The 15,149-nt window shown below is 35.9% G+C and overlaps 1 protein-coding gene across 6 annotated transcripts in view; it reads left to right on the top strand.

Moving 5' to 3' along the window:
* The window catches only part of CASD1 (CAS1 domain containing 1), a 28,729-nt gene that overhangs the window by 9,207 nt on the left and 4,373 nt on the right, over positions 1-15,149 (top strand). For all 6 annotated transcript variants that reach the window (XM_084204440.1, XM_084204439.1, XM_084204443.1 and 3 more), the window contains 12 exons: positions 818-880; positions 2,039-2,083; positions 4,734-4,857; positions 6,552-6,766; positions 7,730-8,155; positions 8,563-8,652; positions 9,212-9,331; positions 10,292-10,448; positions 11,999-12,078; positions 12,963-13,064; positions 14,351-14,491; positions 15,028-15,105. In XM_084204440.1, coding sequence (XP_084060566.1) covers positions 818-880; positions 2,039-2,083; positions 4,734-4,857; positions 6,552-6,766; positions 7,730-8,155; positions 8,563-8,652; positions 9,212-9,331; positions 10,292-10,448; positions 11,999-12,078; positions 12,963-13,064; positions 14,351-14,491; positions 15,028-15,105 — 1,641 coding nt within the window. The remainder of the gene's footprint in view (positions 1-817; positions 881-2,038; positions 2,084-4,733; positions 4,858-6,551; positions 6,767-7,729; positions 8,156-8,562; positions 8,653-9,211; positions 9,332-10,291; positions 10,449-11,998; positions 12,079-12,962; positions 13,065-14,350; positions 14,492-15,027; positions 15,106-15,149) is intronic.

The raw sequence follows: 15,149 nt of genomic DNA, 5'->3' as shown, positions 1-15,149 counted from the left end.
GTTCCACAGCCAAATAACGAATTGACAGCACTCAAGTGAACTACCAGAATGTAACAATCCAGAGGAGTGGAAGATAGAGATTTCCTCTCTGCTGATAGTGTTTCAGCATTCTGTTACAAAGTTTCCTCACAATAGTTTCTGCATGTGTAGTCCCTGCCATTTCCCTTCAATGTGTATTTTTAGGCTATTCAACAGTGCTGTCCTGAGGAGTAACTAAATGCTAGGAAGTCATGGCTTTCCCTGGGAGACATAAAAGCACTAACCTACACTGTCCTTCTAGATGAAAGCTGAGCACTGCTCCTGGCATCTAAAGAATTGTTAGGTTTTGATTTTGTTTGAAAATTATGATTTTATGCTATCAGTTATTTTAAGCTTTGACACAAAGAAAATTTGCTGGTAAGGATGTGGAAAACTGAGCAAAAAGCAAGTTCTAATACCTTATAGATGTGACCTTATGTGACTTTATCCCTGATTGCAGTCGAAACCCAAGGACATCTCATTTGGCAGACATTAAAAAAATAGCTTCTTGGTGAAATTCTGACTCCTGAACTACAAATAAAAATTTGTTTTTTATGAGGGAAAAGTTTTGTGGATTTGTTGGCTTCTTCTCTTTTTTTTTTCTTTGCTTTCTGTTTTCCATGCTGGAGTAAGATATCAGGTTTTTCATGCTAATCATAAGGAAATCACACTCTGAGCCAAATGTTTTTCCTTTAGAATTGAATTGATGGCAGCTAGTTTGGGTTTTTTTCATTTTTTGGTTTTAGTCTACTGATTGTCTTTTAAGCTTACAGAGTAACTCTTCCTTTTTTTTTTACAGGATTTTCTGTGGTATCCAGAAGTTAATGGCTCTATGAGGCAACGTATCAAATCTTGGACTGAGGTTTGTTTTAATCTGATCTATAATTTGACTTCAGAGTGGTGAAAGGGGGATGTTTGCTGGTGCATATGTTTCTGGGTATCTCCTGGTCTTCCAAGGCTGGTATCACTTGGACCTTAAAAACCCCTGAGCAAACTAGAAAAACCCTACTTCACAGGAGCAGGTTAATTAACCCTATTGAGAGCTAAAAGAATTTCAGTCTGGTTTGGCATTTTACTTCCTCTGTGGCTGCAATGACTTCACTTTAATGTGACCAAATATTTTGATCCTTATGAGTCCATTTCAACTTGAGATATTCTATGATTCTATGATTTTGTATATTTGTTAATTTGAGCATTTCAGAGTAAAGGGCAAAAATAATTTGCAAAGTCAAGAATTCTTTGATTTGATTTGTTTTCATTTGTTTTCAATATCTCCATCAATGAGCATGCTATTTTTTTATGTGTTTCAGTTATGAGGCAGGCTGTCATGTTATTCTGTATGTAACTCTGATAACAAGTAATACATTTACAGATCAGCAACTAATTTTTTCTTGTTTCTTCCTTTGTTGCCTTTCAATAGCCTGGAGTTATTTAGTAATAGCTCACAGTGATTATTTTGCTATCCTGTTGATCATTCTTGCACAACACTTTCCATCAGGATAGCTGAAATTATCATTTGGTTTTCTTTTTCTGTGGTTTCTACAAAGATTGAGAGCTGCTGGTTTTCCTTGCTCTGCTGGGATAAAACTGGTACTGAGGTGCTTAGGACTGTTTGTTTCCTTGTGCTCTTTTGTTGAGTACACTGGCCCTTGTTCTTGTCCTACTCAAAGCTGTCACACGCCTCTGGGGTGACAGTGGTCAGTGCAGCAGCTCCAACAGATGTTTGACAATGCTGAGACTGAGATAAAAAGTTGAGTAGTGTGATCTACAGTTTGCTTCACCTTAGGAGAAGATGTCTAAACAGCTTTTAAAGAGAGCTTATGCTCTCTTTAAAAGCTCAATTGATCAGGATTACATATCTTGCATATATCAGTTGTATGTTCTCTGCAATATATATCTGCAATCTACTCTTTTGTAGCCATTAGCTGATGGGCAAGTGAGTCACAGTTAATCAAGATGTGAGTCTTAATAGAATTTAAGAATATTTTAATACTTATTCCTTTTTCTGTTTGTTTCTTAGGGTTCTGTGGCAAAACCTCATATAATTGTAGTAGGAGCTGCCACGGTAAGTTATACTTTTATAGGGGGTTTTAGTGAAGAAGGAAGTTCTTGTATGATAACTTTTAATGTTCTCAAGTTGGTTACATGATCAAATTGTTAAATACAGTTTAGAGTAAAATATCTGTTCTCAGGGAATTTGCTGTTACAAAAAGTAGTTTTAAAATACCAGGTGTGCTTTATTATACCTGTGTGATGTAAAGTACTTGCTTTTTGTCAGCAATACTGGTCATTAAGCATTAATTTGCTTTAACCTGACTAATAAAGTGGTTTTAGTTAAAAGCAGATTATTAATTTTGAAAATTAAAGTATTTGCATACTAACTGAAGTGTATTTTTAATACATCTTTTTCAGTCACAAAATTCTACTTTTGAGCATGGCCCAATCTGGATGGTCTCTTTCACCACACATATTTCTTTTATATATATATATGTAAAAATCATAATTTTACATGGATAATTCAACAACTAAGCAAGTTGGAGTTCTGGAATCTTGTTGCACTGGAAGATTCCACCACTGATATGCATTGCAGCATCACAGAAAACAGGGCTGACAAGCCCCAGAAGAGATGTCCCTACCCATCAGTTTGCCACCAGGCAGGATATTTCTACCTATGTTGCACTTGGCAAGAGTCAACTAATTCTTTAAAACTTCCAGGGATGGAATTCAGCAGGCCCCCTTAATTAGTCTGTTCTAGTAACAAAGTCAAATCAAACAAACACTCATCTCATTATTTCCACATTTAATGTCCCTTACTTCCAAATATTTGGGAATAGGAATTTGGAAAGAATTAGCTAATTTATTTTCATAGGAGTTGAAATGTAAAGGGAGGAAAATGTGTTGCATTTAAAACAAAATCCTTCAAAAACAGTTTGTTTTAGAGACAGTTGAGGCACTCTACCAATCTGGAAACTTGTGGGCATGCCCATCTAAGGACAAACTCCCTCACTTTTAAGAGGTCATGTGTGTATGTAGCCCTCCCCACTTTTCCTGAGGCATCAGAAATTCTCCTTTTCCTTTAGGTGAAGCCCTAAGTTCCCTTCCTCTGCAGGATCCACATAAACATTTGAGCTTTAGGAATTGTAGTAAGCCTAGAATATAATTTCTCAGTCTGAAACTGTAGTAGGATGAGTCATTGTATTCCATATAGAAAAATGCCTTTATGTATGGATAATGTTCTGGCATGCAGAAGGCCAGGTTGCAAAGCTGCAGGACACTTAACTAAATAATTCCTTTTACTTGTATGTATATATTAGCCCTAGCTTGTTGCCTTTTGTGGACAGCAGGAGATAGAAACTAACAATATGCTCTTTTTAACACTAGTATATTTATACAAAACATTTAATATGATATCTAGAGTTGAACAAAGATAAACTTCCTCTATTTTAAGGGGCTTCAAAAAAAATAAAAACCTAAAAAATCAGACATATCAGCAACCTCACCATAGCTGACACTGGTGTGGTAACTTGCCACTAGATTAAACTGGTGTGTGTCCTTGGAGTTTGTTGCATTTTGAAATTTACCTATATCTTTAACTTAGCTCTTGGGTTGGTCATGCTACTTCAGCCTGGACATGTCTGTCTTAAGATGGCAACTGCATAAAAGTTTATAAATAGAAGTCCTATAAGCTGGAGGAGCTCCAGCTCATACAAAAGTCAGTTGCTTTCTTATTTTGGGAAAAGGAGCCTCTCTGAGAATGTCACTACCATGCTCTGCTTCTTAATTCTTCACTTCCTGTCGTATGGAACATGCTGCTTTAACTGTCTGGTGAATACTGTTGGTGTTTCAAATTAAGTATTAGCTGCTGGGAGAAACTGCTTCTTTTTTTCCAGTGTGAGTTCTCAGAGCAGCTGTATGTTATTTGGCTTCACAAAGTATTAATTTATATTGAACAATATTTTCAGGAAGTGCATTAATCAGTGTACTTGTCTTACGATGAAATTTTTATGTGGCTATTTAGAGATAAATAATAGCCTACATTTGGGCTAATTGTTATGGTTTTTCTTTTTTTAGTTTTTGCTAGGTCAGTAGAGATACAGTAACACTTTTAAAAAAAGCTGCCTCCATTTTTCATACAGTGTGTAAAATAATTTTCGAAAGTTAGGAGGAATTCATGAGTGGCTATAGCATTCTCCCAGGGATTTCCTATAGAAGATTAAACCAGAAATTAAATTGGCTCTTGTTTGGTTTTTGGGGTTTTTTTCCCCTTTGTGGATATCTGCAAAACAGATGGAAATATTGGAACTTGATACCACCATCAAGTTTTTTTTGCATGCATCTCTTGCTGTAGTCAGTCTACAGAGGAATTGATTGAACTGGCCAAGGGTTTTCAATAACAAGAGTGGCTTTGCTACTTCATTGTTGGATAAAGCCAGGAGACTTTGAATTAAAACATCTTGTGTCATTTAATTTATGAAAAGTCAAATATACACATAAGTTGAACGTTAAATACTCTGTATTTGGATGATGTGACTGAATGTTATTATCGGTCTGGACAGCTGCTTGGTCCAAAAGAATTCTTTTAGCACTTTTAATAGAAAACTGAAGAAATCTAGCTGTATTGAAATAATGAAAAATAGCTACAAGTGGAGCAAGGGAATCAATTAATCAAGGGTCCTCAGACATACATCATCTGATTTTTTTCTTTTTTTCTCCAGTGGTCTATCAAGATTCACAATGGCAGCAACGAAGCTCTTGCACAATATAAAATCAATATCACTTCAATTGCACCTCTTTTGGAAAAATTAGCAATAAGTAGTGATGTTTACTGGGTCTTACAAGGTAAAGTAATGAACAGTCGGTAACAATTTTTGACCTCACTGTCAAAATGTTAAATCATTATGTTGTAGGCTATGGATAACGTAATCCATACTGATTGCTTGCAGACTGAAAAAGGTGTTGGTTCAGCTTCAGTCTCTCCTTTCTTGCAATCATAATTAAGCTGATACCTAAATAGCTGCTACTACTGATAGAGATTTCAAAGCTCTAGCAGGAAAAACTTTTGCCTTGTGAACTCTTAGTTCTCTGTTAGCTTACTCTCAGACTCAACATGCCAGGTCTGTTCTCCCTGTGCTGTGCTCCATACATACCTCCTGGGAGTCAAGAACACAGGTGCATGCAACAGCAGTATTCCTGTGGTTTTTGTTCAGTTGAATTTTCAGGTTATATTAATAACAGAAGAAGTTGAACAAGTGCATCCTCTGTGTGTGTCTAGAATGAACAGACACACTCTTGAGAATATAGAGAATTTAAGTCCCTAGAATGAAACTTGTTTCTTTACACTGTGATGAGAAATCATGGCTCACAATGAGTCAGTGAGATTTTTATTATGGCATCAAGCTTACATTGTTTTGCTTTTCTTTAATAAAGCTAAAATATTTCCCTGAAACTGAGCAATGAGCTCATAGGTAGAATGTTCTCCTGGTTTCTCTGCCACAGGACACACCATTTTAGATTGTCATCACCTTAGTTACAAATATAGGCAGATTTTGAGCCCTGTTAGCGATATACCCAGCTGTACCCTTACAGTCACATCCAAGTTCCTTTCAAAGATGGTTCTAGAGGTAAATCTGAATCAACAAATCAATCTCTCATTCCTTTCAAAGCCATGTTTATTTATACCAGAAGCACTTAGCTGTCAGACTTGTCCCACCATGGTACTGCTAAGGACCTTGTCCATTTACATAATCTCTGAGCTCTTTAGTAGCCAAAGTGGGAGGAGGAGCAGTCTGTACAGAGTTGTCAAGACATGGCTTATCCAAATATAGGCATGAGGTACCTAAAGTAAATCAATCTGTCTCTCACAGTGTGTGTCACAGCAGGAGCTTTTCACAGGAACTTAAAGATCTCTGGCTGACCTTTTGATCTAGAAACCCGTATCACTTTTTTTAAGCTTTACATAATTTCTGAAGCCCGTAGGCAAGTAAGTCAGCCTTTTTCTCTGTAAAAATGAGATTCTGCTGTAAGTTAAACTGGAATCAACAGGAGCACGTGGAATATGTTTATGACTTATGAGAAGTGAGGAGCTGGGTTTTTTTCCACAGAAGAAAAGAGGGTTTGAGAAAGTTTGGTTTGTTTTGTTTTTTTCATGTGTTTATTCTGCGGCCTGTCTTCTGCCCTTTTTCCTTTTGGAGTCTTTTCTTGGGTGATTCCATTGCTGAGAGAAAGCATAAACAGCTCTGCACTTTAGCATTATCTGCTTTTCCTGTATTTAGAGAAATTAAACAAGCATTCATGTCTGGCCAGAGCTTTCTAACCTTCAACTACATATGCATTAATAGGGAATGGTGATAAGAACATTTAGCCATAAACAGCTCTGGTAACTGTAGCAGTCATTTATTCCTTGCTGTACACTTTTTCTGTACTGTTATACAATTGTCACCTCTTAAATGAAAGTAGCCTGTGCAACTTGAGCTAAGGAAACTTGTTGATAAGTATAAGATTAATGTGTGCATTCTTTGTCCTTTGAAATTCAGATCCTGTTTATGAAGATATGCTGAGTGAAAGTCGGAAAATGATCACTAATGAGAAAATAGATGCTTATAATGAAGCAGCTGTTCGTATTCTGAACAGCAGCTCCCGAAATTCCAAAGCTAAAGTTAAAGTGTTCAGTGTATCAAAATTGATAGCACAAGAAACTATCATGAAGTCTGCAGATGGCCTGCATCTCCCTGAATCAAGCAGAGATACAGTAAGTGTTTTTGTCACTGGTCAACATTGAAAGTATTAATAGTTAATAGTAAAACAAGATCTGAAGTGAATGTTCTGCAGTGAAACTGCAAACAATATGGAGGCAATGAGGACTGCATTCATCAGGGAATTTTTTTCAGAAAATTCCAGTGGGTGGGAGTGCAGTCAGTTTTATAGGCATTTTAAAAACATAATAGCAAACACATTCATGCATAACTATTTTAAAATAGCTGTTAATCCACTAGGTCTTTTAGATCCTGAGTGCAAACTTCATGCTTTCATGCGTATGAATGAGTTAAGGTGGTAATGACTTGTAAAGCAGTGCTAAGAAGTAAGTCTTAAATTTCCCCCTATGTGTCCAGAGAATTTGGTTTGGTAAGGAGCATCAAGGAGCTAAAAAACACACAGTATAGATCTCCCTGGTTGTGTGGAGTGCCTCTGACTTTATTTCTTCTCTTTGACTAACCAATTTGTATATGCATGCAGTGACCTGCTCTGAGCTTTTCAGCCTGCACGTTTTATGAAAGAGCTCTCTGATTATGTCACTTTTGGTTCTATTCCTTTGCTCATTTAAGTCGCTTTAAAGTACTGTATGAAATGTCATCTTACCATGTTTCAGTCTCACTGTCATGTTTTAGAGACTTGCATTACTGTGCCTCTTTAGAACCCAAGTTTGTGAGCGGTTTTTCATTTACAGAAATAATGCAGCCAGTAGAGAGAACCCTCCTGTTCTAAGATTAGCCATTTTTGCTTACCTCAAGAAGTTAAAGTATTTTTGGAAGTGTTTCGACTGGACTATTAGATGCAACTGGATATATGGTGGGACTGGAAGATTTTGTTTTTGTAATGATAAGGGAGAATTGCATTTATGATGTCAGTGCATGATGCAGAAGAAAATTTCTTTGATGGAAATGTTAACTTTCTTATTAGAAATTAATTACCAAAACTGCTTATTTTTTTACAGAATGCAATGATTCTTATGAATGTCTACTGCAATAAAATAATGAAGCCCATTGATGGCTCCTGCTGCCAGCCTCAGCCTCCTCTCACTCTGATACAGAAGATAGCTTTCTGTTTCTTTACTTTGTCCATTTTTGGATATTTAGTTATCAGCCTAATTCATCGGAATAATTATCGGAAGAACAAATCATGCACTGATTTGGAAAGTGGAGAGGAGAAGAAACCTGCCATCAGCACACCTAATGTTTCTACTTTGGAGATGCTCTTACACTGCTTTTGCAAACTTGGTCTAATCATGACCTATTTTTATCTGTGTGACAGAGCAAATCTTTTCATGAAGGAAAATAAATTTTACACACATTCATCTTTCTTCATACCAATCGTCTATATCTTGGTTTTGGGGGTATTTTATACTGAAAATACCAAAGAGGTAATGATCACCTTGACATCCCACTTAAAATATTGTTTCCCAATTTGTGTGTAAAATAACCCATTTCTAAGTATTCAAGGTTAATTTTTCAAAGTCAGTATAACTCACCTGCAAAAAATGCCATCTCAAGCAGTATAATGTTTGCATAGAATTAGATGCAAAGGCTTTTTGAGGCCATATGGATGTCAGCCCTTTAGTCATTCTTGCTCTTTCAAACTGCAATTGATCAGAGCTCAGCTAAAAGAATTTAAATCATGTTAAATCTGTGCCCATGAGACAAGACTTTTACAGTTGAGAGAGACCCACTTACCCATAAAGTGGTTTATTGTTTGAACTTTTTTTCCTCATTTTGTAGATGTTCCTTGTTCTTTTTGGAATAGCAACACTCTTGTTTTGTTTTGCATTAGACTAAAGTGTTAAATAGAGAACAGACTGATGAATGGAAGGGCTGGATGCAACTTGTTATTTTGATTTATCATATCTCTGGAGCAAGCACTGTAAGTAATTTGAATTTCTTTTGCTTTTAGGGGGAATATAATTTGGGTATGTTATTTCAAAAGAAAGATAGTGTAAATGGACATTAGAACTGAATAGAATGAGTAAATAATGCTATTGCTTCTGTAGTTTTAAAGATGGTATTAGCAGAGTTGGTTTTTCTCTCTAAGTGCAGATTTGACTGATAAAAACATTATATATGTTACTTGACCAATAAAAAAAGTGTTTCTTCTGTGTAGAAAATTGCATTAATTTATTTTTAATTGCTAGCAACTTGAAACTGTTGAAGGTGACCTTTCAAAGAGCCCTTCTTAAGTCTCTCATAACTAGTAATAGAATATGGCAAGTGTAGAGAAATAAATAGAAAAAATTGATTTTAACATCAGAGGTTAGGACACCAAAAGAGCTTAGTAAGAAACAGGGCAATGTACCACAGTGTTTCTTTTCGTAGTTAAGTCTGATTTAGTGCAATGCAGAAATAGCATAAAGGAGAGGGGGCAAAAGGAAAGCCAAAAATATTTACATGTACGTTTATAAAAGGTACTTTATTTTTCTCAACAGTTTTTGCCTGTGTACATGCACATTCGAGTTCTGGTTGCCGCGTATCTGTTTCAAACAGGTTATGGGCACTTCTCATATTTTTGGATAAAAGGGGACTTTGGTGTATACAGAGTGTGTCAGGTAAGAATATCTGCCTACTATTTTTATAAATAAATTTTTCAGATAGTAAAATATCCATAATATATCCGTACTCTCTAAATAATGTGATATCAGATCACTCAACCAAGGTTTAAACAATAAAAATGGCTGTTGTATCTACGTAATCTGAGTTAATTGGTAGTGTTTATCTAATACAAACTTAAACCATATAAAATTAAACTACTTAATGTAAATTATAAATGTATAAAAATGTAAATTACTTAAAATTTCAAAAATGCAATTATGTATACTCTGAAATTACAAGACAAGTATTTTCTAATAAATAGCAATGGAGATTCCATTGCAGTAGCAATTTACAGTATATAGCAATATGTAAGTAATGAGCAAGGTGGGCTTCCAAAGACAGTGTATTGGAGCCTACATTTATTAATAAAGAAAAATCATTTTCACACCATAACAACACTGGACCGCATACCTGGTTTTGTGGTTTTCCTCCGAGATTTTGCAGCATATGCTGTAGCACTTTAATTTTTTTCTAATGCATATCTTTTATTGATATTAGGTCTTACATTGTCCTGTAACTCAGTTCATTGTGCTTATTAAATCTACATTTACAACCTGGTGATGGCATTACCCTGGCTTTAAATGAGCTAGCCTAGGTAGCTTTTGGGGGTGAAAAAGGAGAGACATTAACAGCATCCAGCAACTAGAGCACTTGGTCTCAAGCCTGGGAAATAGTCAGATAGGGTTAACCTTATTTTCATCACAATCTCTATTCAAGCAGGTCAGGGTAGGACAGGTCCAGAACCACATAATCAGACTTATATTGCCCTGCTGATGTTCCCTCTGCTACTTTGTCCATGTTTCAATGTAAAGTACATAGATTTTTTTTTACAGTGCCAAGGGAACATGTCCTCATCTTTCTCAGCTTTGCCTCCCAGTTTACATATCCTCTGTCTTCTCTCCTCTGACTCCCCCTAGGTTTTATTTCGTCTCAATTTCTTGGTTGTGGTACTGTGCATAGTGATGGATCGACCTTACCAATTCTACTATTTTGTGCCATTAGTCACTGTCTGGTTTATGATCATTTATGCCACCTTAGCTGTATGGCCTCAGATTGTCCAGAAGAAAGCAAATGGTAAGATTTAGGGGGTTTTTTCTGCTATAAAACATGTATGTTATTACAATGATAATCAAACAGAAATGGCATCGTTAGTAGATCTCAGTCTTTTTGTTAGTCAAAATATGCTAAACAGCTGCTCACAGAAATACAGTTTGTCATAGGTGAATTAGGTCAGTTGAAAAATATAACAGCCGATGACTGAACTCTGCCTCTGGTTACAGTCAGATTACTTTTTAATAGGTTTTGATCATCAGGAATGTGTTTTACAAGAATTGTAATTTTACTGCATGGAAATGAAAACCATAGGTTGCACTGTCTGTGCTTGCTGGGGCGGTGTCTGTCATGCACTGGGGTGCAGTGTGATCAGAGAGCGTTTAGACTTTCTCGTTCTGTGTTGCCAAGGCGTCTGTCCATCTTGAGCACCAATTCTGCCTTAGCTGGCCAAATAAGAACATGGGGCTTGCTATCCTAGTATCTTAGATTAAATGAGCTATCAGAAGTATGTCTTGTGGTACAAATATTTTAAATAAAAATGAAAATGAAATCCCAGTTTGTGTTGCAGTTCATTAAAAAGCTGTAAAGCATGTCATAAATGCTTATTATTTAATTTGCCTAAATTAGAACTAAAACCTTAAGAGCCTTAAATCCTCATTTGCTATTGATGGAGGAATATCTCCATTTTATAGCCTGAAGATATGACCGTGAAATATACCAAATATATACCAGGATTAGATGCTGCAAAAATACACTTGAATAGTTTTACAAGCTGTCTCAAGGGCAAATATCTCCTTTTTTTTTTTTTTTTTTTTTTTTTTTTTTTTCCTTCTACAATGGCACTTCTCTTCCAGAAACAGAGAAATTACTCTCGTGTACTTTGGAGCAATAGTCTACTGTGAAACTAGAAAATCTTTCAATAAAACTTTCAGTTGTTTATGATCCTGTTTACAGCTGCCAATTTATATGGTAGGAGGGGGAGATGATCTCTGTTGCAATCCTGAGGTTTGGGTAGAGCTTAGTATCAGTCAGCAGCTTTGAGGAGTAGTTTCTCAGGCTTGTTTCAACAAGATACTTGTTTTAGCAAGATACTTGTACTTAATGACCTGTAGTTGAACTTTGGAGTAAAACTGGTATATCAAAGTTTAATATTTACTTGTTTCACATGACAAAAGGAAGACATTTTTATGTATATATTTATTTACACTCACCTAGAATAAGGACTGCCTGTGCAGAGTGTTTGGGAAAGCAGAGGTTTTAAAACAGTGTTTCTGTTTGAACACCTAAATTCTCTTTATGTATTTTTCTCCTGTCTTAAAAATGAGGCTTAGTTTAGGCTTAAAACTTTATAGCTTTTTAGTTGCTGTGAATGGTTTTTTTAATGGCTTAAAGTAAAATTTAAATGTAGATAGTGATGAAATATTGCTAGCAATATTTGAACATTTATTTATGAATGGATCTATTACAAAGCATAGCTACACTAAATAATTGGCAGTTATTCCTTAATGTGTCCTGGGGCTTGCTGTTGAAAAATTAATGACAGTATAATGATTAATTTATTTCTTCCTCAGGGAGCTGCCTGTGGCACTTTGGTTTACTGCTGAAACTGATTTGTTTACTGACATGTATATATTTTCTGTCATATTCTCAGGTTTGTAAATCATGGCTATATTTATCCTTAATGACCTAAGAGTATATTATTACCTGTCTCTACTTTTTGATGTACTCATAACTTGTATATTTGCTCCAGTATCATAAATACCGAAGGAAAAAAAATAAACCTTTTGATTTTTTTTCTCATATTTGAATTGGATTGGGGGCTGGAAAAACCCACAACTGTGTGTCTTACTCATTGGTTTGTTATGTTTGACGTATTTTCAATGTGCTACTGTGAATGTAGTACCTACAAGGGCCTATGCTTTGCGTTTGGGGTGGGATTTTTCATGTGCTTAGAGTTACTGGGTTTTGCCAGCATATGGCGATGAATATGGTGATACGGTGATAACGAAGTTCTGTGTCTCTCGGAGACCTAGTCTTGGCTTTGATACCACATCAAAAGATTGGTTCTCAGGCTAAATTAGCAACTCCCTGCATGCTGGAAGTACAGCTGACAGAAGTCAGGGTAGAGTTTGTCTCTCCAGGATCTTACTGGGGGGTTGTGTGGTTTTAATCTCTCACTGGTTTTCAGCCTGTTGAACTGTAGTCTTGGAGTGCATATTCCTTATCACAACCTGTTAGTGGATCTCTGCCTATGAAGAGCAGTACAAAGTGCAAATACCTGAAGGGGAGGCAAAACTCAAACTCTCTCTCATGTGAAGAAGTTTTTTTCTTTTTCCTTTTTTTCTTCCTTTTTTCCTTTTCTCCTTCCCCTTTCTTTTTTTGTGGGGGAAAGACTTCTAAGGAATCTTGTTGTTTTTCTAGTGCCATGTAGCTAGTGAAATAAGGGTAGAATAATATTAAACATGTTATTGATTTAAATTTAGTAAATACAGTTGACATCAGTGTTAATGCTTTGTCCATGTTTGTCTTTTACAGGGTGCATTTGAGAAGATATTTTCATTTTGGCCATTGTCCAAGTGTTTTGAACTGAATGGGAATGTCTATGAATGGTGGTTTAGGTGGAAGCTGGATCGTTATGTATGTAACATTTGCATAAATTTTTACTTGTCTTTTAAATGTGTGTTTTAATTTGTGGGAAGAGGGAGGATTGTTTTCCTTCCCTCCAGAGAAAACAGGAGTTTGCCCCAGTGTTTAATAAAAGACAAAGCTGTACCCACTTTAGTACTGCAAATGTCTATCAAAGCCTTGCTTAAAAGATGGAAGTTTATTTATTTGTTTCTGGATTTAACAAAATGAAGTATCAAGTATCCTAGAGCTGTCTTTTTGCAAAAATTTTAGTATGAAAATTTAACACCTGTAGCACTTCAGGCTGTTGAAAGATAAGGAAAATTACTGTGGTAGCTTTCTTAATAATACTTTTTGGAAGTTGTATCAATTAAGGATATATTTCTTTTAAGGTAACATTTAAAACATTAAAGTCAGGGTCTAGGTGCCCAAACCAGACTACTCTTGTACGTATTTTTAAATTGTTTTCCATTGGGAAAGTGCTTTCCTTCCAGTTATTGACTCTGCAGTGTGTGGGAGTTGAACAGGGAGACATTGGTCTTTTTTTCTTTCCTTCTTGGCAAAGGTGAGTGGAGTTTCTAAGATGGAAGCCTTTTTAAGTGCTGAACTTACCCTTAATGGGATCAGTCCCACTGGGGCAGTCTGGGTGGCAGAGCATTGTCACACCCAGCACTGCCCGGCAGCAGCACACCCTGCCTGGCACCCCACGCTCACTGCTGGCTTTGTGAGCATTGTGAGCTGGGTGGTGCTGCTGAAGAACAGAGCTCAAAACAAGTACAGAGGACAAGCACTGTGTGGGCCTGAAATGGCCTCATGTTGCCAGCTGATGAGAACTTGGCATAAGATTGTAAAACACTCAGTTGAAGAATTGTGTCTGTGAGAGAGGGAAGCACTTGTCCTGCTTCTTTAATGTTTTCACCTGCCAGACTGGGAGAAAGCCAAAGACTTGGGGTTTTTTCCCAGAGAAAGCATTTTCAGTGGTGGCATAGATTGCAGAGGGGATAGTAGTTACTTGAAAGCTTCTTGACATTTAATTGTCTTGTCTTTAATGCTCTCTGAAGCATTAGTAAAGGTTTTTTATTTGTAGGTTTTGAGTTGAGTTAAAAATTCAGTTTATGACTATCTCATGTCATAAAACCAGAAAGTTTGGTTTCGTTTGCTTCAGTAAATCTGGGAAAGGACCTTTTGAAACATAGCTTTAAAACTACTTTATCTGGTAGCATTTCTAGTAAGAGTTTATACCTGAAGTATTTGTAAAAGCCGTGAAATATTAATTGCATTCTGTTTGTCCTTTACAGGTGGTTTTTCATGGAATGCTGTTTGCTTTTATTTATTTGGCCCTGCAGAAACATCAGATGATATCAGAAGGAAAAGGAGATCCTCTTTTCTCCAACAGAGTTTCAAATGTTTTATTATTTATTTCAATTGTGTCCTTTTTGGTAAGTATCTATTATAACCTAGTATAATCAGGTTTGTAAATATCTGAAAAATAAGTTTTCTGAAGTTGTTGTTTAGTCAGCACTATCTAACAAACCTTGAAAAATCAAATCTTTATCTGGAGATATTTTAGGTGGGTTTTTCTGTACAGCCCTACCCATCTACTCTAAAATATTTTCTCTTCAGCCAGATGTAGATGAAAACATCATTACTCTTTCAGTTTATTTCAAAGCTTAAAAGAAAATTGGATCATAAAAATAACATGTTAGATAACACAGCTCTTATCTCCACACTTGATTGCTTGTCTATCTTTGATGAAAAAAAGTTGTATTAAGAATTACTCATCAGATAAGTATTCATTAGTTGCAAAGAAGAATTTGAGAGAAACACAAAGGTTTAAGTCATGTAGTTTTTTCTGTTAGTGTCCCACATCTCAGTGAACCTACTAATGCTAAAACAATTCAAAATATCATACTCTTGTTTCATTTTTATATGTACATATAATTGCTACACAGACTAATTTTTTAATATCTTTTAGACCTACTCTATTTGGGCTAGTAGCTGTAAAAACAAGACAGAGTGCAATGAGCTACATCCTTCTGTTTCTGTGGTGCAGGTAATTATTGGTCCTTTTTGAGTACTGTGATAGAATCTAGTCTG

Source organism: Fringilla coelebs, assembly GCF_963513975.1.
Source record: "Fringilla coelebs genome assembly, chromosome: 1".
Classification (NCBI taxonomy): Eukaryota; Metazoa; Chordata; class Aves; order Passeriformes; family Fringillidae; genus Fringilla; species Fringilla coelebs.
This window is presented reverse-complemented; position numbering and strand designations above follow the sequence as displayed.